General features: G+C 51.7%; 1 protein-coding gene across 4 annotated transcripts in view; it reads left to right on the top strand.

Moving 5' to 3' along the window:
- Nucleotides 1-257: 257 nt before the first annotated feature.
- GRAMD2A (GRAM domain containing 2A) overlaps nt 258-26,670 on the top strand; it is an 83,702-nt gene continuing 57,289 nt past the window's right edge. For 3 of the 4 annotated variants that reach the window (XR_004002390.1, XM_030578258.1, XM_030578256.1), the window contains exon 1: nt 258-327. Coding sequence is in view for 3 of the 4 variants with exons in the window: in XM_030578258.1 (XP_030434118.1) it covers nt 284-327 (44 nt within the window). In the remaining variant the exon portion in view is untranslated. Of the gene's footprint in view, nt 328-24,947; nt 25,054-26,670 lie in introns of those variants that run through there. The other variant, XM_030578257.1, reaches the window with a different exon arrangement.

The following is a 26,670-nucleotide window of genomic DNA, read 5'->3' as shown; positions in this document are numbered from 1 at the left end:
GGGGAGTTGCCTGTCGGGGGGGGGCTGGGAAAGGGGAGCGGGAAGATGCCCGGGAGGGGCTCAGAGGAGAGCAGATGCCCTTGTCTCGGGGTACGCGCCGCCGCCAGGCTCCGCCCCTCACCTGAGCGCGGGGAGGGTTCTGGGGACGAGGCGTGAAGTAGCCAATGGGCGAATGCGGAGGAAGTTGTGCGCTCTGGGGCGGGCTCCTCGCAGCCAATGAGAGGCCGCTGGGTGGGAATTGGGAGCGAGCGGCCGGCGCTGGGACTGGAACCAGTCGCTGGGGATGACGGCGCCGAGCCGGGGGGAGAGCGAGGGGCCGCCGCCCAGGTGCCGGGCCGGGCCGGGCCGGGCAGGGGCGGGACTGGGGGCAGAGGCAGGGGCTGGGGGCTCAGGCTGTGCAGGAGGATGGTGCGGGGACCAGGCGGGCGGTACAGACTGGGGAGCACAGCGGGGAGAGGACAGGGGCGCAGGCTGGGTCGGCGGGGGGTCAGGCTGGGCCTTGGGGAGGAGAGGGGGTGGATCGGGCAGGGGCTCGGGCTGGATATGATGAAAGGGACGTGGGGCGATAGTGTAGCCAGGCCACAGGGAGCAGCATATTTGGGCTGCCGTGTTGTGTGCCCGGGGACCGAAGGGAAGTTCGCTCCAGGGGGTGCCAGCATCGCTTCCTTTGTACTCTCAGACCCCACTTGGCCTCTCCTGGCGCATGTCCCGGGGGGTTGGCTGGCAGGGGCCCACTTTTCCATTCATGCTCCTTTTGCAGCAGTGACAGAGACGGATCTTGCTACTGTGTAGGGGGCCTTCAGCCCAGATGGCATCTGCTGGCTTATACGAGGGGGCCGTCAGGTGGCAAGGTGGTGTTTGCTGCAGCTGATCTGTAACGCGGAGGGACTCTGCCATACCTAGCAGTGCCTGCTGAGTGCGAGTTTGCTCCCTAGCACGGCAGAGACTGTAGTTGAGTATCCCCGATCCTCCTGGGTTGGAATCTGCAAGGCCAATCGCTCTCTGTCCACACGTGGGAGGATACTGTGGGGTTAACTCAGGATCTGTAACTGTCATGACACACGTGTCACCCAGTTGTTGCTGTGGTGGGACGGGGGCAGGGAAGTGAGGTTACACCCTGGCACTGATTTGCTGTTGCTGTTTGATTTGAGGCTGAGGCGAAGGACCTATTTTCTTGGTCTTCCCTCCTAAGCTAATGGAATGAGCCTGTACACAGCTTGCTAGGATTATCTTCCTCTCTTCCCTGCTGCTATCCATACCATAGCCGCTAAATACCTGTTCATCCAGTGTGAGGTGGTGCTGACCTATGACAGTGAAGCAGGAGGGAAGAGGCTCTTGTGCTAGTTGCAGAAGTCTCTCTCCAAGCCTGGCTGAACACAGGACTTTGCAGTTCCATCCTGGGGTTGTACAGGAAGTGAAGAAGGGGGTTCCTCTGCTGCAGCCTCTGGAGATTTCCAATCTCTAGAAGTGCTCTGCGCTGTACAAACTGGTTAATCCAGGCTATATGCAGCTGTAATAGAGCTAAAGGTTGCCTGCAATTAGCAGTTCTCCAAATACTTTGCTGTGGAGATTGCTTGAGGACAGAGCTGTCTATCTCTCAGAGAGAAGTTGTGTCTCTGGCTGAGGACCAAACAAGGAATTTTTCTGTTTGAGTTTCAGCCAAGGGTTGCTTGCTGAGGTTCTGGAGGCCCTGTGGAACTGGGATGTAAACCACAAGTCCTAGCTCAATGTCCTTTCTGGCTGGTGAAAATCACTGGGAAGGTGTTGGGACCATTATTGGCACTCATTGTCAACACCTCCTTTCAGGAGGGAGAGATGCCTGCTTCTCTTAAAGATCCTTCCTCATTGAACCCTTTTGATGGTTCCCAGCTCTCTACAAATTGCTCTGTCCTGAGTCCCCTGTTATTAATGAAGTGGTGGCAAGGCAGCTGTGTCAGGACCTGGATCCTCAGGTCTCTTGGACTCCAGTCAATCTGGGGTTCGGAGATGCAGTGGTTGGTATTTGGGAGTGATTCCCCTCCTGGTGATCCCTTCCTTTAGAGCGATTAGCTACCTTCCCTATGTATGGTGGCTCTAATGGGGCAGATGGAGTCATTGAGTAATTCTGCTGCTTTCTTATTGAGGGACCCTAGAGGTTACTCGGCAACTGCTCCTCTGCCCTAAGGGCTACTTCAGGCTTGGTTTCCTGTGGTTTAATTGTGAGTAGAACATTTTCAGTAAGGGTGGGCCCCTTGACTTTGGAATTCACTTCCCTCTTGGTACAGTGGCACACTCTGGGTGTGCTGCAAGGCTGGTCTGTTTTGCCAGGTTTTCAAATGGGGGGAGGTTAGGGTGGGTATAGCTTGGTTTGAAATGGGGATGATGGCTGCAACTCCTTGATACGGTGGAGAGAGTCCGTCATCTGTTGCTTCTGTTTGCAAGATTTCCTGCCACTTCAATGCAGATGCCCCCTTGAACAGCAGAGTGGGCACAAAACCCAGACATGTCTTAGAAGGGGCTGCATAGCAGCTGGGTTTTGGTGCAGCTGGTTCTGTAGATCCAGAGAGCAGGAAAGGGAATGAGGAGTTTTCTCTTGCCATCTTTAAACAGTGCAGATGGCCAGGAGCAATTCCATGCAGGTCTTGGTGCCAGCGCCAAAGCTTGCATCATACAGAACTGAATTGCTGGGAAGGAGGAGGAGGAGGGCAGTCAGTGAGAACTTGTGGTTTCTTCTAACTTCTCCCTACACAGTTCTTGCTTTGTGTGCTGCCTTTGAGCCTTAGTCCTGGAGAGCAGGACTGTGGAAGCCTGTCTCTGCCATGTGCACAGCTCCCCAACTCTGAACAGGGCTGGACACGTTGACAGATTAGCAGGCAGTGTTCTGCTGCTGACATGTTCAGGCTTCTTGTGTGTGAATGTTTCTGGGCAGATTTTAGAAGCTCTGTGTTTTTGATGAGTTTCGTAGATCCATTTGTAAACTGGGTTGCGGAGCATACGGTTATACACTGGTAAAGCAGACTTTAATTTAGCTGGGGTACAAAGTTTTCCCCACACTTTCTCTTTTCTCCATTTTATTGCATCTCATCAAACATGCTGCTGGGTCATTCACCAGGCTGCTGGCACTTTCTCCATATGCTAATGAACTAATGAAGCTCCACACTGTTTCTTGTTGGGAAATGGGAGTCGTTGTTTCCTGTAAAGCGAGGCCTGGCCTCCCTTTGAATCTCAGCACTAACAGAGTCTGCATTGTTTGTTTTGCTTTATTACATTTCATTCCTTCCTTGTTAATATGAGCATCTGAATAACACCCTCTCCCCGCACTGGTGCGTGTTAATTCTTTCAGCAGGCGGAGCACTCTCTTGGATTGAGAATGTTTGTTTGCCTTGGCATGTTGGGATATATAGGAGACCAGTGCTGCCACACTGGGCTTGGATTTCTGAGATGCGCTTTGACTGGCTGACTTCACTTCTTCCAAACACGTGGCATCTTTCATAGCTATTTAGACTTCACTTTTTTTCAGTGCATTTAGCCCAGCTGCCTGACACTTAGAACATGGCTAGCAGGGAAGATAAGAGTCCGGTGTGCCTCACCCTGGGGGGCTTTATGTCCACAGGGAACATGGGGAAGAGATGGCTTCATTCTGCATTGTTTGTGTGTCCTTGGGCTTGCTGCTTAGATTGCTAGTATGGACACGTGGTCACTAGGAACTGGCCCCACAGCATGCAGGCTACCAAACAGTCAGGAGATAATTACTTTTGATTGCTACTGACCTCGAGACTGTGGCCAGCCAGCTAGAGCTGCCTGACTCCACTAGTCCCGGGTCTGCTGGATTCTTGTGATTAAAGAAACAGGGCAGTGGACTCAGCCCCTAGCCAGAGAGCTATCTCTGAAACACTGGGCTGAACAACTCCCGAGCATTCTCTTGTGCTTGGGATCTCCTTTCCTGAACTTGGTTTTTTTCCTAAAATGTAACGTCCTTACCCCAGCTCCAGGCTGAGTGTTCCCATCTTGGTGGTTGTCACACACATGTCCAACCCTTACTATTGGTGACTCTCACATCCCCACTCCCTGGGGATTGTAGCAGAAATCCGGCTAGATGTGCAGCGACGAGCATGTGACACAGCTTCATTTTGTTTCCAATTTCTAGGCTGTTATCTGGATGCCTGGGGACACTTATTAGGTAAAGGGTGAGAAAGCAGGGTTGGCATTTTGTTTGGCTGGTGAGTGAGGACACTGCGTGGGGACCAAACGGGACCAAAGGCAAAGGACCTGATTTCAGAATTAAGGTTGCTTTCCTGACTCTGGGTCAGCGTGCTCCTCTGTTTGTTTCTTGGGAGAGAAACGCAGACACTGCCCTCCTAATTACGCTCCTCTTTGGCACTGCGCCTTAGTCGGTTAGACTGAAGGCCTGGTGCATCTGAGCACCATGCAACCTGGACCTGTAACCTAGTTTTCTGAGCACCTAATGCTATTTCAGGCAGTCCGGGAGGAGGTTAAAGTGGGGAACTGCATTTGATTGATTTACTCTTGCCCCAGTTTGGATGAAGAGGGGAGCTGTGTTTTGGACGTTGTAGCCCACTTTGACTGTGTTTTTGTGGTATGGAAGTTGGAACTGGAGGCGGGGGCTTTTGAGCAGAGCAAAGAGGTGGAGAATTCAGGACAGCGCCGGTGCAGGATATGGTGTGAGGTGTGGGAAGAGCTGGTGGTAAATGACAAACTGAGCATGGAAATCACACTGGGTGAAACTTGCTCTGCTTGCATGGGCCTGAGTTCACTTGGCTGTTGCTGGGAATCCAGCCACAGCTGCTGCCCGTGGGGTGCTTACATGGAGTTTGAGGGTCAGCAGCTGAGCCTGATCCTAAACCTCATAGCACCACCCTTCACTGGCCCATTTGGATGCAGTGCAGGAGCTGTGGCAATTCTGCCCATAGCCTTCCCCTCTCTCCAGAGGATATATGCGCGGCCTTTGCCTTGTGCAAACCCTCTGTACTGGAATACACCTTATCCTCTGCATGATGATCACCCAGGATCAGCCTGCCCTTGTGCTGGGGAGGCTATGTGACCAGGTGTGAGGATCGGGCAGTGCGTGTGCGGCTTTCCACAGGAACGGCTCCTGGCAGGTGCCACAGTGCAGCAACTGTGAGACTGGCTGGAGCAAAGGCTGATGCACTGTCCCAGCACTTCAGGGGAGCTGGGAGCATCCTGACCTCTGGTGGTACCTGGACAACATGGGAACGCTGGCTCCACTGTTTTTGTGGGACAAACCATGAGGAAACTGCCTCCCAAACTGTCCCCGGGGCGTCTGCCTCAGAACCACACACCAGTGTGTGTAACATATACAATAAAATCTCCTTTGGGCAGTGGGGGAAGGGAGCCCCCATTTTGAGCCTTCTCCTGGCACTAGGCTTTTCATGGGGTCCAGAGAACTAGCATCCGAGGTGGCTGCAGGCAGTCTGAGACATGTCCTAGCTTCACAATGGGCCATGCCCTTTCCCAGTGTTCACTCTTGCTTTTCTTCTGCCCAGTCTGTGGCTTCCCACCCGGGTGTCCACTTCCTCCTAAGGACTTTCCACCTGCACTGGCCCCTGGCATCCTCAGTACCTGTCTGCCTGCCCTGATGCTCCCATCGTGTGTGAGCCTCAGGACTGCCTGTCCCCCTGCAGGTCTAGAGTACGACATGTCTGTTGAAGGATGCCTGGTGCAATCGCCACAGTGATGCCCTGTCTCCATCAGTGTGGGGTGTTTAGTGGCAGGATGGGTCTTTGATCAGGATGTGCCCCAGGAGACCTAGGAGTTGAGCCTCTTGAACAGCGGTGGGGATAAAGAGTCCCCTAAACCCCCTTTGAGCCCTACTTTAATGAGTGTTTGTGTCGCTGTCCCCTGGGCTGGGTGAGCGTGGCAGGAACCTCCTGCCTGAGCTCTGGCTCAATGTGGGTTGGATCTCGGGGCAGAGTGTGCGGCCAGTGGTGCAAGTGTTTATGTAGCTGTGAGTTTTCCATCCCCTTCCATGCATTCCCTCCTCACACTGATGAGCCTGATAAGGGCTTCCTGTTGTGTGCTGTCAGCGGCACTGGGGTCCCTGCAGGAAGCAGGTTGTGTGTTGTTCTAGGCCTGCCCTTGGGTTACGCCACATGCTGTGTGCACTCTACCCCGGCTGCAGCGTGTTTTTAAGGTGTGTTTCTCTCTAGTCATAAGGAACTAACTGAAGCAACCTTGGAGCCATTAGCAATTATCTTTGAGAACTCCTGAAGGATGGGAGAACTCCCAGAAGCTTGGAGAAGGGTAACATGCTGACTTTTTAAAGATAGGTACTAACTTCAATTCCTGGAAAGATACTAGAGCAAATTATCAAACAATCAGTTTGTGAGCACCTGGAGGATAATAGGGTTATAAGGCATATTCAGCATGGATTTGTCAAGAACAAATCATGCCAAAGTAACTGAATTTCCTCCTTTTGATAGGACAGCTGACCTATTGGATAGCAGGGAAGTAGTAGATGTGCTATACCTTGATTTTTGGTAAGGCTTTTGACACAGGTCTGCATGACGTTCTCATAAGCAAACTAGGGAAATGTATGTAGCCTAAATAAAATTTCTGTGAGGTCAGTGCACAACTGGTTGAAAGACTGTACTCAAAGTGTAGTTATCTATTGTACCTAGAGGGGAGGGATAGCTCAGTGGTTTGAGCGCTGACCTGCGAAACCCAGGGCTGTGAGTTCAGCCCTTGAGGGGGCCACTTACGGATCCGGGGCAAAAATTGGTCCTGCTAGTGAAGGCAGGGGGCTGGACTCAATGACTTTCAAGGTCCCTTCCAGTTCTAGGAGATAGGTATATCTCCTATTATTATTATTATTATTATTTATTATTATTATTTACTATTAGATGGAATGAGCGAAAAACTGTCATGATCACTAGCATGACTAATATAGAGCTAGATCTCAGGTATTCATTGTATTCGGTGTTAATACTATGCATGGCAGAATAGGATATTGATCTTTTCATACTTTAAAATCCAGAGAATGTTTATTGATTTTTAAATTTACACAGTTGCACAAATTTCTGGGCTTTAGGCATTTTTTCCATTTTTATTGATTTTAAATTTGCACAGTTGCAGGAAATGAAGGGGTGGTGAGGCAATCACAATTTAATGCCATCTGAAGCATTCTCATGGCTAACACACAAATTGTCAACATTCCATGTCAAAATATACAAAGTAAAGAGCCTTCAATCAAACATTACCAACTTTTCAAACAGCATTTTTCTTTCTTCACCTAGCTGTACATGTTGATTATTGATGCATATATTTTCCCACTGGCTTGCATGTGTATGGTGAAATTGACATTTACCAATTAAAAAAATCAAATCCTTCCAAGTCTAGTTAACAGTGTGACTAGCCTTGGACTGAACACGGATGTGGGTGGGGAAGAGAAGTATCTTTGTGTTAAGTTCTTCTGCTGAGGTGGCCACATCCCTGCCCTGGGATGGTAGCAGCCCCATACACAAGCAGGAACTTGACAGGAGAACTGGAATTGAAGTGGGAGCCAACTGACATAAATTCCCTGACTACTTGCCTGGAATTGGTCAGTCAAGAGCCTCAGGGTAGAATTGGCTGAGCAGACTTGGGGCAGTGATGGTGCTCTGCTTTGGGGGCTGCTGGGCGCTGCGCTGACCATGAGAGCGACACACTGATGGGTTCTGAGGTACACGAACAGCTGTTGCCTTCCTAATCTGGATGATCTTTCAGTTCTTGGGAAATGTGGGGCTTAGTTTAAGCCTCATCCTTCCCTCTTCAGTGTTTTCTGAATACGTGGCACTCAGTTCAGACTGGATTTGGTGACTGATGGCATCAGCTGGTGGTATGCTTAATTCTCAGGTTGTGAAAGCCTTCCTGCATATCTTGTATGCAGTGGTGTTGTAGCCATGTCAGTCCAGGATAAGGAGGAAGATGAGGCAGGTGAGGGAATATGTTGCTCCAACAAAAGATCTGTTGGGGGAGAGAGACAAGCTTTTGAATCACACAGAGCTCAAGATATTCCCTTACCCCCCTTGTCTTTCTCCATATTGTAAGTATATCCTCCGAGTGTTGTTGTCCTCCCCCCACCCCCATCAGGGACCTGGCTTGTCCAAGCAGTGGATATCTACATGCAATTAGTTCAGAGATTTGTGCCTCCTCTCTTGGGGGTAACATGCTTCTGCATGGGACAGGGAGAATACAGACCCTTAATGCAACTGCCATACTGCAATATAGTCCACTTGTCCTGCTGGGGAACATCTCCAAGCCCAGGCACAGATCCTGCCCAGCTGAGAAGGGACCGTGACCCTTCCGTGGTGTGGCCTCGTCTTGCTCCGTGTCAGTTACCATGTGGGATCTAGAGTGGCTTGGCAGATGTTGTATACAGAAGCAGAGCTCCTCTTTCCGGCAATGCCTGGAGTCCCTGGCTGACTTTCCCCCTGCAAACAGCCAGCTCAGGCTTATTGAAACAGTGCCTGTATAAAGGGGGTGGGTGAGAAGGAGGGGATCTGAGGTCCTGCCTTTTAAATGTCATATTTGAGGGGAACCCCAGCTATAAAGGGGTTTTCCTGACGCCCTGGACATGAGTACTGAGGAGCAAAGGGTCCCTTAAGGGTTTCCCTGACACTGTGTTTCTGGTGGTTGTGGCACCGTGGATCCTGAAGAGGGGGGGAATGCTGCAGCAAGTGGGCCAACTGAGTCAGCAGTGTAACTCCAGTGAGGCCAGCCGGGCCTTATTCCACGGGGGCATGTGGCCAGGTGTGTTCAGGATTAAAGCAAATTTCTGGCTGCTGCCACTGGCTGTGCTGAGGGAGGAGAGAGCCATGGTGGTGGGTGAGGATGGCTGCCACTGGGTCCTCTGTGTGCTCCTGCTACCCAGGCACATGACCCTCTGCTGAAGGCAGTGTCTCTCTTCATCCATCCGTTTGGCGATTGTTACCCCCGTTAGCCAGATCTCCCTGCCAAATCAACTGTCACGTGCAACAGGGAGGAGGGGGCTCAAGGCTGAGGGAGCCCCTCACATGCTGGGCCAGTGTTGTCTGTGTTACAGTAGTGCCCAGAGGCCCTAAGTGAGACCAGGGCTTCGTTGTGGGTACATAACGAGAGACAGTCCCTGCCCCGGAGAGCTTACAATCGAACAAGCCAAGGCAGGCAAAGGTTAGGAGGGGAAACTGAGGCCCAGTATGGGGTGGGGACTTCCCCAATGCCACACAGCAGGTCGGAGGCAGAGCTGGGACTAGAGCCCCTGGCTGCTGAGCAGTGCCCTCTCACTGGATCATGCTCCCCCTCGAACATACCCACTAAGATCTACGAGGAAAGCTCCGTTGCTGGCGAAATGGCAGGGGAATAGTTGGCTTAGCTGCTCTTGCTGTGAACGTGGCAGCTGCTTTGTTAGACTCTTGTTTGCGGAATTACAAATAATAAACCCAGAGCCAGTCTGCTCTCCTAACAAGAGAGACACGCCAGGCTGCGCTCAGCGGCAGCCGGAGAGGGACCAGTGCACAGAGGGAGGCAGCGCACAGGGTGCCTGAGAGCAGCTCTGGAGGCTTGCTGTGCTTTTAACAGCAGGATGCAGGTTCTCCCTTTGATCCTGCCCCCTTGGCTGTCAGGCCATGTCCACATCTAAAATTTTGCAGCGCTGGTTGTTACAGCTGTATTAGTACAGCTGTATAGGGCCAGCGCTGCAGAGTGGCCACACTTACAGCAACCAGCGCTGCAAGTGGTGTTAGATGTGGCCACACTGCAGCGCTGTTGGGCGGCTTCAAGGGGGGTTCCGGGAACGCGAGAGCAAACCAGGGAAGGAGACCAGCTTCGCCGCGGTTTGCTCTCGCGTTCCCGGAGCCACCCTGCAAACCGCAGGGAAGGAGACCTGCTTGCTCGGGGTTCCGGGAACGAGAGAGCAAACCGGGAAAGGAGACCAGCTTCGCCGCGGTTTGCTCTCGCGTTCCCGGAGCCACCCTGCAAACCGCAGGGAAGGAGACCTGCTTGCTCGGGGTTCCGGGAACGAGAGAGCAAACCGCGGCGAAGCTGGTCTCCTTCCCCGGTTTGCTCTCTAGTTCCCGGAACCCCGAGCAAGCAGGTAAGGAGAACCGCTTGCTCGGCGGTTCGGGGAACGAGAGAGCAAACCGGGAAAGGAGACCAGCTTCGCCGCGGTTTGCTCTCGCGTTCCCGGAGCCACCCTGCAAACCGCAGGGAAGGAGACCTGCTTGCTCGGGGTTCCGGGAACGAGAGAGCAAACCGCGGCGACGCTGGTCTCCTTTCCCGGTTTGCTCTCTCGTTCCCCGAACCGCCGAGCAAGCGGTTCTCCTTCCCTGCGGTTTGCAGGGTGGCTCCGGGAACGAGAGAGCAAACCGCGGCAAAGCTGGTCTCCTTTCCCGGTTTGCTCTCTCGTTCCCCGAACCGCCGAGCAAGCGGTTCTCCTTACCTGCTTGCTCGGGGTTCCGGGAACTAGAGAGCAAACCGGGGAAGGAGATCAGCTTGATTACCAGAGGCTTCCTCCTTCCACGGAGGTCAAGAAAAGCGCTGGTAAGTGTTTACATTGGATTACCAGCGCTGGATCACCAGCGCTGGATCCTCTACACCCGAGACAAAACGGGAGTACGGCCAGCGCTGCAAACAGGGAGTTGCAGCGCTGGTGATGCCCTGCAGATGTGTACACCTTCAAAGTTGCAGCGCTGTAACTCCCTCACCAGCGCTGCAACTTTCTGATGTAGACAAGCCCTCAGACTGCTGGCAGGGGACCTGCCCTCTCCTGCTTCCATTTCTCTTCCTGAAGGACTGTGGAGGCTGAGTGGGGTTGTTGTCTCTGAACTCATGTGCACTGAGAAGTTCTCCTACACCAGTGAAGTGCTGGCTGCCCCTCTCATCCCCCGACTCTACTACTGCCGTGGCAAAGACGTACAGAGCATAAGCTAAGGGTCATAAGGGTTGATTCCTGGCCCAGAGTTCCCATGGCTTTAGTGCTGTTTCTCCAGGGCATGTTACTGTCCTGGCAGGATGGATGCCGTAATCACCTGGAAATGACAATTAGTTACTGAGGTGGCCTGGGGCCATAGTGAATTCTTAGCTGCTGCAGAAGTGCATAAACAGATCTTTGGAAATTTGCAACCCTGCCCTGAAGGCATAAGTGACTTGGCAATTCATCAGCATCTCTGCCTCCTGGCAGATGGTGGAAATTCTAGGATGCTGGTTAACTCAGTTGCTGCCCCGTGCCGTGCTTTTGGTGTCCACACAGCCCCCTCACCCCCCTACCCCCCGGATGTAGGATTCTCCCACCTTATTGCAAGGTGTGGCTGAGCAATTAGAGCAGGAACTGGGTGTCTCTCTCTTGCTTTGCTCCATCATGGACTTGCTGTGTGGCTTTGGATACATCACCTCCTGGTTGCGTGTCTTGATTTCCTTACCAGTATGTTGTGGAGGATGATCTCCAAAAGCCCCTGTGGAATTGGACCAAGGTTCCTCAAGGGGGTTGGGTGGCCCTCCCCTGGCACCTGCATTCCCACCGAATTTCAAAGCCAGCTGCTCGTGAGAGCCAGAGATGGGGCCTTCCTGGCTTCAGGGCCAAGGCCTTGGAACTCAGCCTTTAGCACCCAGGCAGCTAAGGGACCACAAACCTGGCCTCTCTTCTGAACTCCATCGCCTCTTTGGCCTGGCGCTCCACAGCCACAACACGAAAGCTGAGGAGAAGGGAAGGAGCGAAGGAAACTTTGTGTTTAAAGCCTTAATGGCCTCGGGGAAAGTGAGGAGGGAAATTCTGACCCATGTCCTCCTGTGAGTTCATGGCTAATTCTTCTCGGAGGTGCCCAGTGATGGCCCCATTGTCTGAATGGAGAGAGATGGTAGTGCCCCACTGCTGGGTGGGCTCCTGGGGAGGGGGACAAGTTGCATGTAAAGCGCTTGGTGCCCAGGCAGATGGGTGTGTGTGTGTGTGTGTGTGTGTGTGTGTGTGTGTGTGTCTCTATGCTGCAGAGAAAACCTCTCCGAGCCTAGCTCAATTGACTCGGACTGTGGCGATAAAAATAGCTATGTAGACATTCCTGCTTGGGCTGGAGCCTGGGCTCTGACGCCTGGGAGCTGGGGAGGGTCTCTAAGCCGGGACTTGGGTGCAAGTTGAAACATCTACGCTGCTATGTTTAGCCCTGCAGCCCGAGCCCCACAAGCAGGGTTGGAAATTTCCTGGGGAAAAAGCCATAGGACAAGGTGCTGGTAAATACTGCCTTGAACTTGGTTTAAACCAGGAAAGGAGGGAAAATAATTGCATCAGTATTCAGAAAGCACAGAACAAATCTCAAACTTTGGACATATCTATTCAAAACTGAGGAATAGGCTCGGTCTGTCCACTACCTCCGAGTTGTTCCAGAACACTGCATGGCCAAATGGGTCTGGGCTGGCGTCTGCAGCTCTGCATGCTTCAAGCCTCACCTCTGCATGATTGGCCCTTTCGGATATTGAAAACAGAAGTCTGAGTCATGATGTGTGTAACTTCCTAGCCAGGAAAAAGCCAGGGTCTGTCTTGGCAGGTCAGGGATCTGCCTTGTTGCACAGGTCTTGGCACTCCCTCCAGACTTAAAGAATCACTCTGGCCCAATCAGAGGTTTTGGCCCAGAGGTCCTGGGAGGGGCTGCCGGTGGTTGACATTCTCTGCAATCACTGTTCTCCCCAGATGCATTGACCATGGCTCTGCCAAGGCTGCCTCAGAGACCCAGGTTCACAGACTCAGGAGAGACTCCAGCTTACCGAGGTATCTTCATGGCAGCCAGTGAGGAGACTCCTTCCTGGCTGAATCCCAGTTGTTACCTCTTGGTGAGGGCTGCCTCATGCTTCTAACAGAGCCCAGCGGCAGTCGCTCTAGGCAAAGTTGCTGCTAGGGGAGGGGCAGCTGATTGCCTGGGGGTCAGCACCCTAGTTACTGGCCCCTGGGGGTCTTGCACACTGTAAGACCAGCCTGGGCCTGGCTCACACCTCTTGAACTTGTCCAAGACCTCAAAGAGCCTCATTTGTGAAAGAGTGAGTCAAGCACAGGATCCTGCTGCTGGCCTGCAAGGCCTAGTCAGGCAGTGAGAGCATCTACTTCTCTGCCTGCTCCCCCTGCACATCACTGACTTCCTGAGGTTTGTTCACCTTCCTTGTATGAAACCCGCTGTGCCCGATGGCAGAGCTCCTCCGGCCTGTGGGTGTGCCCCCCTCTGTAGCCCAAGTCCCCCCAAAGACTGGGATAACTTCCTGAAACCTCCTGGCTTTGCTTTGAGTGACTGGGCTGAGGCGTGCAAAGGTTAACTCAGGCTGCACTCTCCCACCAGACAGAGATTAGGGGCTTGCAGGACATGTTGCTAGTTGAGGATGGCCTGTATTAGAGCAGCACCCAGAGCCCCCGGACAGGATTGAGACCCCACTGTGCTGGGAAAGGGCCCCACTCCAAGGAGTTTGCAATCAGTCCTCTCTGAGCATTTCGTCCTTCACTGTGTGCGGCTTCCTGCCTCTTCCCTTCCTCTGGCTGCCTTCAGAGATGGGCTACCTAGCGTTCAGGAATTGGGGCTCTGTATCGTCCTCCGGCCCACCATCCCCGTCTCTCCCTGCACCTACTGGCTGGTGATGGTGTCCACGAGCTGCATCCGTGGCTGGGGGAAGGGGTGTTTGCTGGCTGGAGAAGGGAAGTGAGAATGAGGCACCTAGGAGAAGGGTGGCCGCTGCTACATGGGAGAGGGTTAAGACTTGGGCTTCCTCAGTCAGCAGAAGGGATGGATGCAGTACTGAGCTGTACCAAGCAGGCCGAGGGCTGCCCTCTGCTGGCGGTGGTGAGACTTGCACCCTCTCTCGAGGGCACATCCATTGATTGTTAGCGACATCTGCAGGTTGAGGTGAGGGCACTGTGACTATTCAGCTGATCCTGGGTTCTCAGCAGTAGCCATAAATGCTTCCTTCCCCTCTTGCTGTCTGGAAGGCTCTGCTCACCCCGTGCTCTGTGCTATTGGAACGAATGCTGCTTGGGGCGGTCGTGTGGTCCGTGCTATAGACTGCCTGGGCTGCAATTCCAGGTGTTGGCTTTGAGCTGGAAAGCCTCTGAAGGTTTGGATCCTGTGTCCAAGACGTTTTCCCCTTGCGCTTCGTCTCAGCAGCTGATCGTGCTCCGATTCCGGGACGAGGCATTCAGCAGCAGCACCCATCTCTCAGGCTGGCTTTTAGGAAACGTTTCAGTTCTAGCGTTTCTGCTCCAGCTGCACTCGGTCCACAAAAGGCTGGTTTTTGATGGTGGAGGTAGCAGCCGAGCTCCTTAAAGCCAGGAGAAGGAAGTACAGGGAGCACTCAAGCCCATGGGGGAGACAAGTCAGATAAAAAACAACTTCCTTTTTTGCAAGAGTGCGAGAGAACACAGCCGTTTAGTGAGAGCCGGCCAAGGTTACAAGGCAGTAAACGCTGGTCTGCAAGGAACACTCCACTTCCAATCCCCAGCTTCCTGATTCCAAGAACGGTTCTTGTGTAACTGGCTCTGCAGCCATCTGAAACTCTTGAGCTAGAGAAAAACCAGTGCGTTTAAACTCCGGAGAGCCAGGGCATGTCATTGGCAGTAGCATGCGACTCCCCTTAACCCCCTGTAAGAGATACTCCAAAAGAACATGGCTGTATGGGCAACTAGACAAGAACCATCAATCTGTGGCACCTGTAAGCTTGTCTGTGGTGTGGGTGATGCTGAGGGGCTCAGCAACTACAGTGGGCGCCGCAGAGATGGCGGGAGGAGGGTGTTAAGTGTTTGTAGTAACAATGATTTAAAAATAAGCCCAGAGTGTTGCTGAAAATGCAGCACTGGCCACAAGGTGCGTCTCCGGTTATATTTTTATTGGAGTTGGTGAGAGATGGGACATAGGATCAAGATTCTAGGTAGCCTCTAAAAGCAGGCGCAGGTGCAGAGTCCGCCCCAGGGCGCTCACACTGTCGTGTCTTCTCCTGCATACATGTAGAAGGTCATGTTTGTTAGACGCTGGCGTGATGGAAATGACACACATGCAAGTGTTGCACCCTGAATGAGGGAGTGGGGAGCACCCACTGGGTGCGGCACTGACCTGTTACTGTGCCTCATGTTCAGTTGCAAACCTGTTCCCGGCAGGAGTCCCACAAATGACTGCTGTGAAATGCATTGGCTGGCTGGATAAGAAAATCTTCCTTTTTTATCCCCTATTGAGAAATCCCAGCTTAAAATGTGCTAAACCTCAGTTTTCCTTGTCTGAGGGAAGGAGAAATCCACTTAAAAGCTCCCATCTCCTGCTGCTGCTCACCAGGCATGGGGATTGTTTGGTAGCATCCAACCAGCACTGATAACTGGCTTCCACACTAAGGGCTTGATTGTTTTCCAGAGGTGCTGAGCAACCCCGACTTCCACTGAAAGCTAGAGCAGCTGCAGGTGTAAATCAGGCCATCCGTTCCTGGATTTCTTTTCTTTAACACCAAAATACAGTCAAAATACTGACAAGGGCAGGACCTGACCAGATTTCACTGCTCTGGGTCCCTTGTGCCCCCTTTGCCTTTGTGTTGGGCCCTGCAGAGTCAGTGCCACGCAGGATCACGTTGAACTCCTCCTCCATCCGGCTCGCCAAGGCACAGGAGTTAGGGCTAGCTCAGACTGCCTGGAGGAATAAGCCCAGTGCTGTGGGGGTCAAATATGTCAGGCTGATGAGGAAGCGAGACTGGATTTGGCTCAGTCGGCTGCGCTGGTGTGTTGAGCTGTGGGGTATTACAGCCGGCTGGATGGGTTTATGGTCCCTGCCATCTATAGGCCAGTGTCTGGCTGGTAAACATGCAGACAGTCCGTGGTTGGAGGTGGAATTGCACAGAGCAAACGCCCTGCAGCGCTGGTGCAGTTGGAGAGTGCCCGAAAGGCAGGCTGGAGCTACTGGCCCTGGGAGATCATGAAGGCGGCTGCGAAACAATCGTGTCCGGGAGCTGCCGTTCCAGGGAAGGATTGCCCATGGCATAGAGCAGACATCAGACTCCTCTCCATGCCCGTGCTTGGCTGGGTTTAGATCCCAGGCTTTGTCCTTCCCTCCTAGCAACCCTGCCTGCCCACTGCTGAGGGATATGTTAGGATAGACGGCTACTAGCCAGCCTTTCCCAGCTCTGTCTTCTCCCACTCTTCCCTCACCGGGAGTTCAGGGCAAGGCGTTTAAGTGCAGCCACTGCAGTGTCAAGGCAGGAGGATTTTGCATATGATGCCCAGCCGCACAATGGGGCCTGATCCTAATGGGAACCTTGGATCCTACCGTAACACAACCAATAATTCCATACACATAAAATGGTGCATCCTTTCTAATGGCTATTGATTTCTCTTTATAGGGCAGGCTTCTTTGTGTCCTACTAAATCTATTGCAATAGAGTCCCATGTGTTCCCCAAAGCAAGGGGGTTCTGAGCTGGAGACACTGCATTTTCCTTCTGCTTCGCTGGTGTGTGAAATAGTCTGTGTTTTTAATCCCTCTTTTTGTACACGTTCCTGTCCCAGTGATGATGCCCAGAGCATGAACGTTTCCTTAAATAGTCCTTGCCTCTTGCTCTGCTCTAAAAATGCCTGACTATTTTCCAACAATAAATACAAAGTTGAAATGACTTTGCAAGCAGAAAATAATGGTAATAAAAGGACCCTTCCTCCATCCCAGGACATCAGAGTGTTTTGCAAACATGAACCCTCTCATTGCCATTTCAAGGTGAAGGTTAGTGCTCGCCCTGCTTTTTCAGATGGGGAATTTGGGGCAGGGAGAGGTGCCAGGAATAGGTCACGGGAGTCAGAGAGCTTAAGGCCAGCAGGGACTGCCAGAGTGGACAGATGGGGAAGGGTATCTGAGTAATAGCTGCGCCTCTTGGGGGTCTGGTCCATGGTGGTTCTGGTTCTGCTTGGGGGATGCAGCAGTGCTCTTCATCCCACGGAATAGATGTTGAGTCTGGCCAGCGTTCGCTGCTGTCTGCCCTGAAGTGTGGGGACTAAGTACTCTTTGTTCTGCTGAGCAGTCACTGGCAAACTTAGCCACATGCTGCCCTCCAGGGAACCTAGGAATTGCCACGCTGGGTCAGACCGGTGCTTTGCCACCCACAGTGACCAAAGGAAGATGCAAGAAACCCCGTAAGGAGACAGTTATGGGATAACCTGCACTACGAAAATTTCACCCTGATCCCTATAGGTAGAAGCTGGCTTAAGCCCTGACACAGGAAGGTTTGTCCCTTCCAAAGCTGGATAGCTAAACTAGAATAACTGCACGTTCTTGTTGCCCATATAAATGTCTAATCCCTTTCTGAAGCCTACTAGGCTCTTGGCTTCAGTATCACCTTGTGGCATTGAGTCATGCATAATGGAAAGAGGCCAAATTCAAAACTGAACAGGAAAGGCTTTTTTACATTTCATTCAATGTCCCCTTGGTCTTGTGCTTTGAGAGGGTGTGATCTGCCTTCTGTGTATAGGCTGTACCCAGCCCGGAGTGATGCCAGTGTGTGGCTCACGGAGAACTCGTGTGAACTGAGCTAAATCAGAATCATAGAATATCAGGGTTGGAAGAGACCTCAGGAGGTCATCTAGTCCAACCCCCTGCTCAAAGCAGGATCAATCCTTTCTAAAGAGGCTGTGTGTATTCTGGAGCTTGTCTTAAATAATCTCCAGTCTCACAAAGGTATTGGACTCTAGAAATGAGGGATTTCCTTGGTGATGGAAAAATGAGGTGCCATGGATTCAGCATCTCCTTTCTAAATCCTGCTATTGCTTTGAGTGAGATCCCTAAAAGTAACTGCACAGCTGCCACTGTCAGATCTACAAAAACCAGCTCTGTGTCCAAGATCCCAGCTGTAATGAAGTGTGTGCGCACATGTGCGCACACACCCCTTCTGTAAGAATGTGTGCCAGGACTGCTGGTCAAACTCCAAGCACGTGGTGCATGTCACTCCACTCGCTGGGCCTGATCCTCCACAGCCCTGCAACTTGTGGCGTCGTTAGCACAAGTACTGGAGTAGAATGGTGACATAAAAGACTGACTATTCAGGATGCAAGGCAAGAAAGAATCCCATCCTGAATGTCATCTAGTGCTGGGCATGCGGGCTGCCAACCTCCATCCAGCTGCTCCCTGTCACAAAAGGAACCCTTTTGGAATTCAGCTAACTTCCCTCTTAAGCACAAGTGCTGGAGTGTGACCCCCATCAGCTGTTCTTCCTTAAACAGTGAGCCATTGAACCTCTTAACCTCGCCTGTTGATTCCCATCATGTTGTTTGTTTCAGTAGCTTTAAGGCTTTCATGCCTTTACCAGTCTTGCCTCACAAGGAATCAAGGTACTTTTAAAATGCTGTATATTTTTGATGCAGAGAAAAGCAGTTTTAACTAGTGGCAGGGGTGGCTCCAAGCACCAGCGCAGCAAGCGTGTGCCTGGGACTGCAAGCCGTGCGGGGCGGCCTGCTGATCGCAATGAGGGCGGCAGTCAGGCTTCCTTCGGCGGCATGCCTGCGGGAGGTCCGCCGGTCCCATGGTTTTGGCAGCAATTTGGCGGCAGGTACGCCGAAGGCGTGGGACTGGCGGACCTCCCGCAGGCATTTCGCCGAAAGCTGCTTGACTGCTGTGCTTTGGGTGGCAAAATACATAGAGCTGCCCCTGACTAGCGGTCCTGGCTGAGGACTTCGAGAATAATTGTAATGGTTTAATATTGCAGCCAGTTGACCCAACTGTCTGACCAGGAAGCTCCCCCCTCTCCTCCCCCGGTGCCCTCGCAACAGTATCATGTACAGGGAGATTTTCTCACTGAGCTGTCCTGATAAGGCATGTAATTGAAATGATCAATTCATAAGGATCCTACATAGAGCTAAGTAGGGGTGAGCTATGGGATTGTAAGCCAGCTTCTGTGCTGTTGCAGTGTTGGCTTGGTGATCTTCCGGAAGAGCTTGAGTGGTTAGTGTTTAAACAATAAAGTAAATTTCTTGTTGGCTAAACTAGAGCTATAGGTAGCTAGGAGCTGGCTTCACAGTAACTTTTTAAGACCAGGTTGGTTGGACAAACATCTGTCAGGGCTGGTCTGGGTTTACTTGGTCCTGCCTCAGTCCAGGGGGCTGGACTAGATGACCTCCCAAGGTCCCTTCCAGCCCCACATTTCTACAATTACTTGACTCTGGACTTTCCAGTGTTATTTTCCAGGAGGGTTGGTGGAAGCAGGCTCAAATGTGCCTTTTTTTTAGTTCTGCTGAAAGAGCTACTTCCTTGCTGCTCAGTTTTGTACATGTCAAGTGTCCAATGAATATACATTCAGACTAGCAAAACTTGGGGAGTCAGACAACTTTTTAGTCCAGCGGCACAAATAGGTGAGGTACTTGGATACTAAAAGCCTCTTCTGCCTTAGGTTTACAGCTGTGCCAGGGTTCTCTGTTACAATGTGGCTGTCTCTGGCCTGGCTACAACACAGTTGCATTTTGTAATGTAGATAAGACCTTATTCATATTCTATGACCCAGGCAAAGCCTTGGATATGTCTATGACAGGACTAAGGTTTAGGGACACCACTGAAACATGGTTAGATTTAGCATTGGTCAAAAACTGATGACTTCTTCCATGACACTTTTTTTGTCAATCTTGAAAATTTGAAAAATGTATCCTAGCTTTATTTAGGTCATGTCTATACTGTCATAATCATTCCTAGCTCTTCTCTAGTGCTTTTCATCGGTATGGCTCAAAGCACTGTTACAGGTGGATCGAGGAGATCCACTTTTGTTAGTAAGACTTCTGATGCTTTTGGGAAAATGCAGATGCCCAGTGCATGGGAGGTTGTCACTCATGCACCTGTAAAAGGCTTAATTCAAGACACCGGCATTGAGTGTGCGTGCAGGGTGTAGTTTAAAAGGATCTTGACTTTTTTGGACTTATTTCGGAGTGTTCTGTTTTCTGACAGTGCCCCTCTTGCGGACAAGTTGGGCTCAGACGTGTGGGTTTGCAGATCCTTTAGTGATCTGCACTGCTCTCTCTGCTACCCTGTTGGGGATGTCTTCCCTCAGGGAGCCTGAGAACCACAAGAACAAACTGAAGCATGTTAACACTTCTCTGAGCAGGGGGCTGCAGCTAATTGGATTCTGGAAGAAGTCTGCAAGAGGATTCCAGGCATGGGGGCTGTGTGGAAGGCCAGGGCTGCTGGGGAGCAGGGAAGGGACAGTTTCCTCCAGGCCCCTTGTTTCAGAAGGCTTCCAAATGGAGTGGGGTTGCAATCTGGTGCATGAGGACACAGTGCCATGCAGATTTGGCCTGACTGCTGCTCTGTCATGATGGAGAGAGGCTGGGCCAAACCTGAGTAGTACTGGGACCCCATGGACCAGGTCACCATGCCTGGAGTGGGGAGCCGGGCCCAGCCCCACGGGACAGGAGCCGCCGCTGCGGGACGAGTGCAGTGCAAGGTCACTCTCCAGTCTTCTCCCACTCCCCCTGTCAGCCTCCCCTCGGGGTAAAATTTTTGGAAGCATGGGGGGCCTCTGTTTCAGATTTTGCCCTAGGCCTCCAAAAAGTCTGCACAGCTCTGTGGACGGCAGCCAGCAGCAGAGCAAGAGCAGGACACACCGGCCTCTCGGGTGACGCGGCTTGTGGAATCGGAACGCGAAGAGATGTAGCAGGGAGTTGGTTTGCAAGGCCTCAAAGGAGGGACAGAAGAAGGTGCTCACGTGTGAGACAGCAAGAGAGCATAAGGAGCAGCCAATGCCACGGAGAGACTCAGAAAGAAGCTAATGGGTTTTTGTGGAAGAAAGATGAGCCCAGCCTTAGTAGGGGTATTTCTCTTAGTTGCTGGATCTTTGGCCTGCTTCTGTTGTTTCCCACCTGCAGCAGCATCCTGGCCACATTTCGTGCGATTGTTGTGTCTGCCCTGGTTTGTAATGAATCAGGCTCATTGAGGAGAAGAGGTGCCTGTTTGGACACATGAGATGGCTCAGACTAGTGCAGACAATACATCAGACGAGAAACAGCCACCGAGTGATCTGAAATAGCCAGGCAGCCCAAAGAAAAGATGCAATTTCCATGTATTGTAATGACATTGTAGAGAGGATTGGAGCTTTGAGTTAGAGGAGAGTGGAGGAGGGGAGGAAGCAAGAATGAGCCTATTCCTGAGTGAATGCCAGAGGGGATGGACGGTGAGCTCTGGGGACTGCGTGTGGGTGAATGGCTTAACGTTAAGTCTTCCAGACAGCAGCTGCCGGTGGCTTGGTCAAAGATGTGCAGGCATGTAGCACTTTCCCTTGTCCCCTTCTGCTCTGTTCTGGGGCAGACGAGCCTTTGAACTACACAGGGCCCCTGTGCCCAAGCAGGATTCTTGCAAACTCGGGGGCTGTTTGTGTAATTGGAGCAGAGGGACTGGAAGAGGCTGGTCTAGGTAAGGGATCATCCAGAGAAGAGGCAGAGAGAGAGCTCCCGCCACCTTCTCTCCTTTCTTGAGCAAGGAGAGGGGGTGCTGATTCTTCAGAAATCCAGGGAGCAATCTGTTCATTTCAGGTAGTTTCTGGGTGCCTCAGGCTTGGTAGTGTCCCTGTGTCAGTGGTGTAAGTTTCCCTCTCTCTTAGCAGGTCTAGCTGGAGATCCTACTGTAGGCAACTCGGCCCTGTGACTGCTTGTGTGCATGTCTCTCTGTAGCAGCATCAGGAACAAACCCATACACCAGCTTTCCTGGTACATCCGATCAGAAACTAACCCTAAGCTTCTTCTATGAAACGCCTCCTGGTAGCAACCCTGTATCTCTGCAAAATCCACCCTGCCAGAGGAAGCAGCGCTGTGGCTTCAGCGCTTAAAGGGTCATGTGCTGATGGGAGGATGGGATGGTCTCTCTGGTGGATCCATGGCACCGTAACCATTCAGGACCAGTGGTGGCACAAGCCATTAGCTTTTCTCTGTGATGTGCCACAGCAAGGCTTTGGCTTCTCTTGGGGTTGGAAGGCCTGTTTCTTGCTGAGACATCTGACTGTTCTAACCACCAGGAATCCACGCTGCTCAGGGACTCTGCAGCTTGTAGACTTGTTGCCTTGAGCTGCGCTTGCATTGGGTTATTGCCCCGGGTCCGGTGAGTTTCCTGTCTTAGTCCTGATCCTATGCACGGAGACTGAGAGAATCTTGCCAACCAGTGACACCAATGTTACTACTTTGGCCAAATTGGGGGATTCCCCGGCAATGGGATTTCACACAGGCTGCAAACCACTGAAGTGTAGACAGAGCTGCTCAGCCACATACCCACCGTGTTCCTTTGAATCACCATCTTCCGTGTCCCCCAGACTGTGGACCAGGACACTGGAGGGACCTAGGTTCGAAAACATCCTTTCATCTTGAGCTGAGTTTAGCCGAGCACATGGTTAAATCATTCTACATTGATTGCAAGCTCAGAAGTTTAACTGTAGCCTTGAGGGGCTTTGTAACTCTTTTTATACTGCACATCTCGCTGAGCTGTTTGATTCCAGGCTTCTGGGGTCCAGTCAACCTCTGCTTGCCAGTGTCATGGGGGATGTTTCTGCGATGACAGGCCCTTGCATTTAATGGCTTCACTAGCCATTCTTGCTACTCAGTTTTTGCAGGGCAGGAGGCCATTTGCTTTGCAAATGCAGTGAGTGTTTGTTGAGGGGATGGTGTGGACTTCTAACCCATCCCAAACCACAGGTTGGTGGAATAGAGTTGAAAGTGTTTTGTTTTTTCTGTTGTCAGGGATTAGCAAGTGGCTTATTTTTCTTTTCCAGTTTGCTTCCTGAAAGGCCAATCAGCTGGCTGCCTTGATTCTCACCTAGCACAGAGCTAGACTGCTTTACTTTGTGGCAACAGGCTGAGGTGTCTCAGATGCAGGAAAAAACTTTGTAGGAGTTTGCAGGCAAAGTGAGAGACTTCTGAGTGAAGCAAAAGAAGCTTTCATGCAACTCTTCTGTCTGCATTCCTGCTGCGAAGCTTGGGCTGTCCAGTTTTCATGGCTGTGTCTAAAGTCCTTAAACAAGTGCAGGGGTGGCCAACCTGAGCGTGAGAAGGAGCCAGAATTTGCCAATGTACATTGTCAAAGAGCCACAGTATTACATTAGCAGCCCCCCATCAGATCCCCCACCCTGCTTCCAGTGCCTCCCACCCCCTGGCACATTGGAAAGTTGGCACTTGTAGCTCCAGCCCCGGAGTTGGTGCCTATACAGGTAGCCGCATATTAACTTCTGAAGAGCCACAGGTTGGCCACCCCTGAATTAGTGCATTGATTTAATTCTTTCTTTTCCTGCCAACAAATACTACCTGACCTTAAAGGTAAGTGGCCGTCTTTTAAAGGCAATGTTAGCAATTTGAAAACCTCTGCATGGAAATGAGAAAAATCATGGGATTTGTTTTTCTCAGAGCATCCAGGCAGCAAATCAGAACTTCCTTGTGTGTGAACTCTCTTCCCTAGAGAGAGAATCTTACATGCTCATTACCCAGGGGTTCTAGGGGCTTGTTCTAAGAACGGGAGCCATCTGATTTGTGCTGGACATGGTTGCTGGTTCCTTTTATGTATTGAATGGCAGAGTGAAAGTGTGTGTGTATGTGCCCATCCCCTCCCTCATCCACCACACGTTGATCAGACTCCTCTGCCACACACATTAAAGTCAGCCCTGAGACCTCGCCCAGGGAATGCAAATCTGCCATGCAGATGGCTGGAATTGCTGGAAAATCCAACTGTGCTCTCCTGACCTGGAGCTTAAGTGCAGGCTTGACAGCTGAAGGAGAACACAGGCCTGATCAGCTCGGATGAGAAATGGGGGTTTTTGCATGGGAACACAGACATTGCGGGTCGAGTGTACCAAATGGCCCCCCGCCTATCTCTGCCCTGCCTTGCAGGAGCTCTGCAGACCTCTCTGCCTTGCAAACATGGCTGACCCTTATCCTTTGAGGTGCAACCATCTTTAATGTTTGTTGTTGTTTTTTTTTTTAAATCATAACCGGGGTCACTGTGGTGCTGCAGAACTTGCAATTCCCCTCTGCTGCAGCCACAAGCCTGGAAAGGCTGAAAATGTGGGGTTCTCTGGACCTAGACCATCATCTTAATTCATCCTACATCCCAGCTCCCTCCTCCTGGGTACATGTGCCCCACCTGCCCATGAGCCCAGCTGAAGACTCACCTTTCTAGCACTAGTCCCTGACCTTGTGTGACCCCTTGAACTGTGCTAGGTGGACAGGACTTGATAAACCTTGAAAAGGCTCGGAGTCCTGTGTGCCCAAGCACGGCTCCGTGTTGAGTAAGCTCCCTTCGGTTTCAACCTCACTAGGGGCGGATTCCACCAAGCGAGTCGGCTCGGTTTCCCTGGATAGCAGCTACTAGACTTGCATGGAAGGGAAAGAGCTTTGGTGCTGCTATCTGCATCTATGTGCGGCTCTGAGTTACGCTCTCCTGGGAGGCTGAAGGCTTCCCGTAAAGCTCCAAATGGGTGTCGGGGGGAGGGAGTTTGTGCTCTGAGCCAGAGTCAGAGGAGGCAATAATCTGAGGGTCTGTCTTCAGAGCAGGGATGGCTTGGCTGATCGCACCCAGGTTAGCCTAGCCCAGTGTCTGCAGAGCCTTGCCCAAGTGACTGTCCCTCAGTGCTATGCTTGTCTATGGACTTCTGGGGGCATAGCCCATGGGTCTTTGTGCTGCAGCGAACTGAACCGCTCTGTGGTTCTTTCCTAATGAATTGTGGAAGAACTCGTCCATCCTTCTGAGTTTGTGTGGGAGGGAGGATTGTGGGAGGCATTGGAGGACTGTCAGCACTTGGGTAGCTTAGCCTGTGTCCTCACAGCGAATTGGGTGGGTTACCAGCCCAAGTTAAAGCAGCACCTGATCTCTAACCCACCACCAGCCAGGACAGATAGCCCAGGGTGAAATTGTAACCCATGTGCCTTCTGGGTGTGGTGTTCTGTCCCATCTAGTGGCACCGAGCCCAATTAGAGAGAGAGAGAGAGAGATAAAACGAGTCAGCTCTACAGCCTTAGCTAACAGTCAGGTGGCTTTTAGTTCGTGTGGTAGAGGCTCATTCACTAAGCTCCAGAGGTCCCAGATTCCATCCTGCCCACCAATGATCGGGATCTGTCGGCATTACAAAAACACCACTAACCTCAGGTGAGAGGCTTTCATGGGTGGACAGGAGGGTGGATGGGTGTAAGACCGTGGCTAACTCTGCAGGGTAAGACTTACCCTAAGATGCTACTGATCTCAGGCTCTTGTGACTGTGAGTAATCGGTCTGACTCCGTTTTCTTCTGCACTCAGTCCTTGTGACTTTGCTTATTTAAAATCCCTAGGGGCTGGATTCTTTCAACGAACTCACTGGAAACTTTCTTTCTCTTCCCTGAGTTTGCAGGATGTGGTTATTTTAAGGCTGACAGTGTTACGGAGCCCGAGCCATTTCCTCATGCGCTCGACCCACTCCAGTTACTTCCTTTCAGTTACAATGTGTGGGTGAATGTAGTGCTGGTGAAGGGCCCTGCAGACTGGAGGTGGCTGCATATGCTTGGAATAAGTGTGTCACAGCCATGTTCCTTCAGCGACACGCGATGCCCCTGCCCTAGAGGCACCATGTGGAGGAGGGACCAAGAAATTCCATCTGGTGGCTTGCTCTGTGTCTCTCCAAGCAGCCAATTAGTGCCAGTTGCAACTGGGCAGCTGTTTGGTAGGAGCGTCCCAAAGTGCTGTTGACTGTATGTGGCAAAAGCTGTTTGCATTCGTTACACACTTGAACTGTTTGTTTTTCTGTAGATCTTTTCTTCTGTTTCAGTCCTTTGTTTGCTAGCAGAGCTATGTGATCTCAGCTAGCCGCCTTCTATAGAGCCTCCAGCAGAACTGCTCAGGCTATTGTGTGCGTTGCTAACTCAGGGTGCCTTCCTGCAATCCAGTTGGCTAATGTATAACTGCAAATGACAAGGCAGAAAGGATCTGTGTGGAGTTACCTGTTTGCTCCTTGCCAAACAGAAGTGGCTGTCTTCCCCTGCAGTAACAGTTTCCTGTCTGTGGCAGTGGCTCTTCTGAGGTTTTCTGGTTGTTTTCTTTTGCCATGATAGTAAATGTGATGTTCCCCCGGTGTTATCTGGACTGGTGATCTGCTAGGTCACTCCAGTCCCCAACTCTGGGAGCCAGCCTTTCGCTGCTCTGCTGTGAGAACCCCCACTCCTAGTCTGTTCACGCACAGCTTCTGGCATGGAAGCTGCTCCCAGCACATGACTGAGCACTTCGGGCCAACTGCTGCTTGGATTGTGCAACCAAATGACACCAGCCAGTATCTCCGGTCCCAGACACAACCCTAGGAACCTCCATCTTGCAGTGTCCAGTTATGCCTGCTGGACACTGCAAGCTTATGTGTTCGTCAATTTAACAAAGAAATTGATATGTACCAGACTTGTCATCCCAAGGGAAGTCTCTGACACAACCAAACACACTGCTTCAGGTAGAATAAACTAACAAATTTATTAATTACAAAAGATAGATTTTTAAATGATTATAAGTCAAAGCACAAGAAGTCACATTTGGTCAAGTGAAATAAAAGCAAAATGCAGTCTAAGCTGATCTTAACAATTTTGTGCCCTTACAAACTTATATGTTTTTCACCACAGGCTGGCTGGTTGCCCTTCAGCCAGGCTCTCCCCTTTGATCAGTGCTTCAGGCCTTGGCTACACTCACACTTTACAGCGCTGCAACTGGGGTGTGAAAAAACACCCCCCTGAGCGCTGCAAGATACAGCGCTG

The sequence above is a fragment of the Gopherus evgoodei genome, chromosome 10 (assembly GCF_007399415.2).
Source record: "Gopherus evgoodei ecotype Sinaloan lineage chromosome 10, rGopEvg1_v1.p, whole genome shotgun sequence".
NCBI classification, from domain to species: Eukaryota; Metazoa; Chordata; order Testudines; family Testudinidae; genus Gopherus; species Gopherus evgoodei.
The sequence above is the reverse complement of the archived record's forward strand: the minus strand, read 5'-3'. Positions and strand labels throughout refer to the sequence as shown.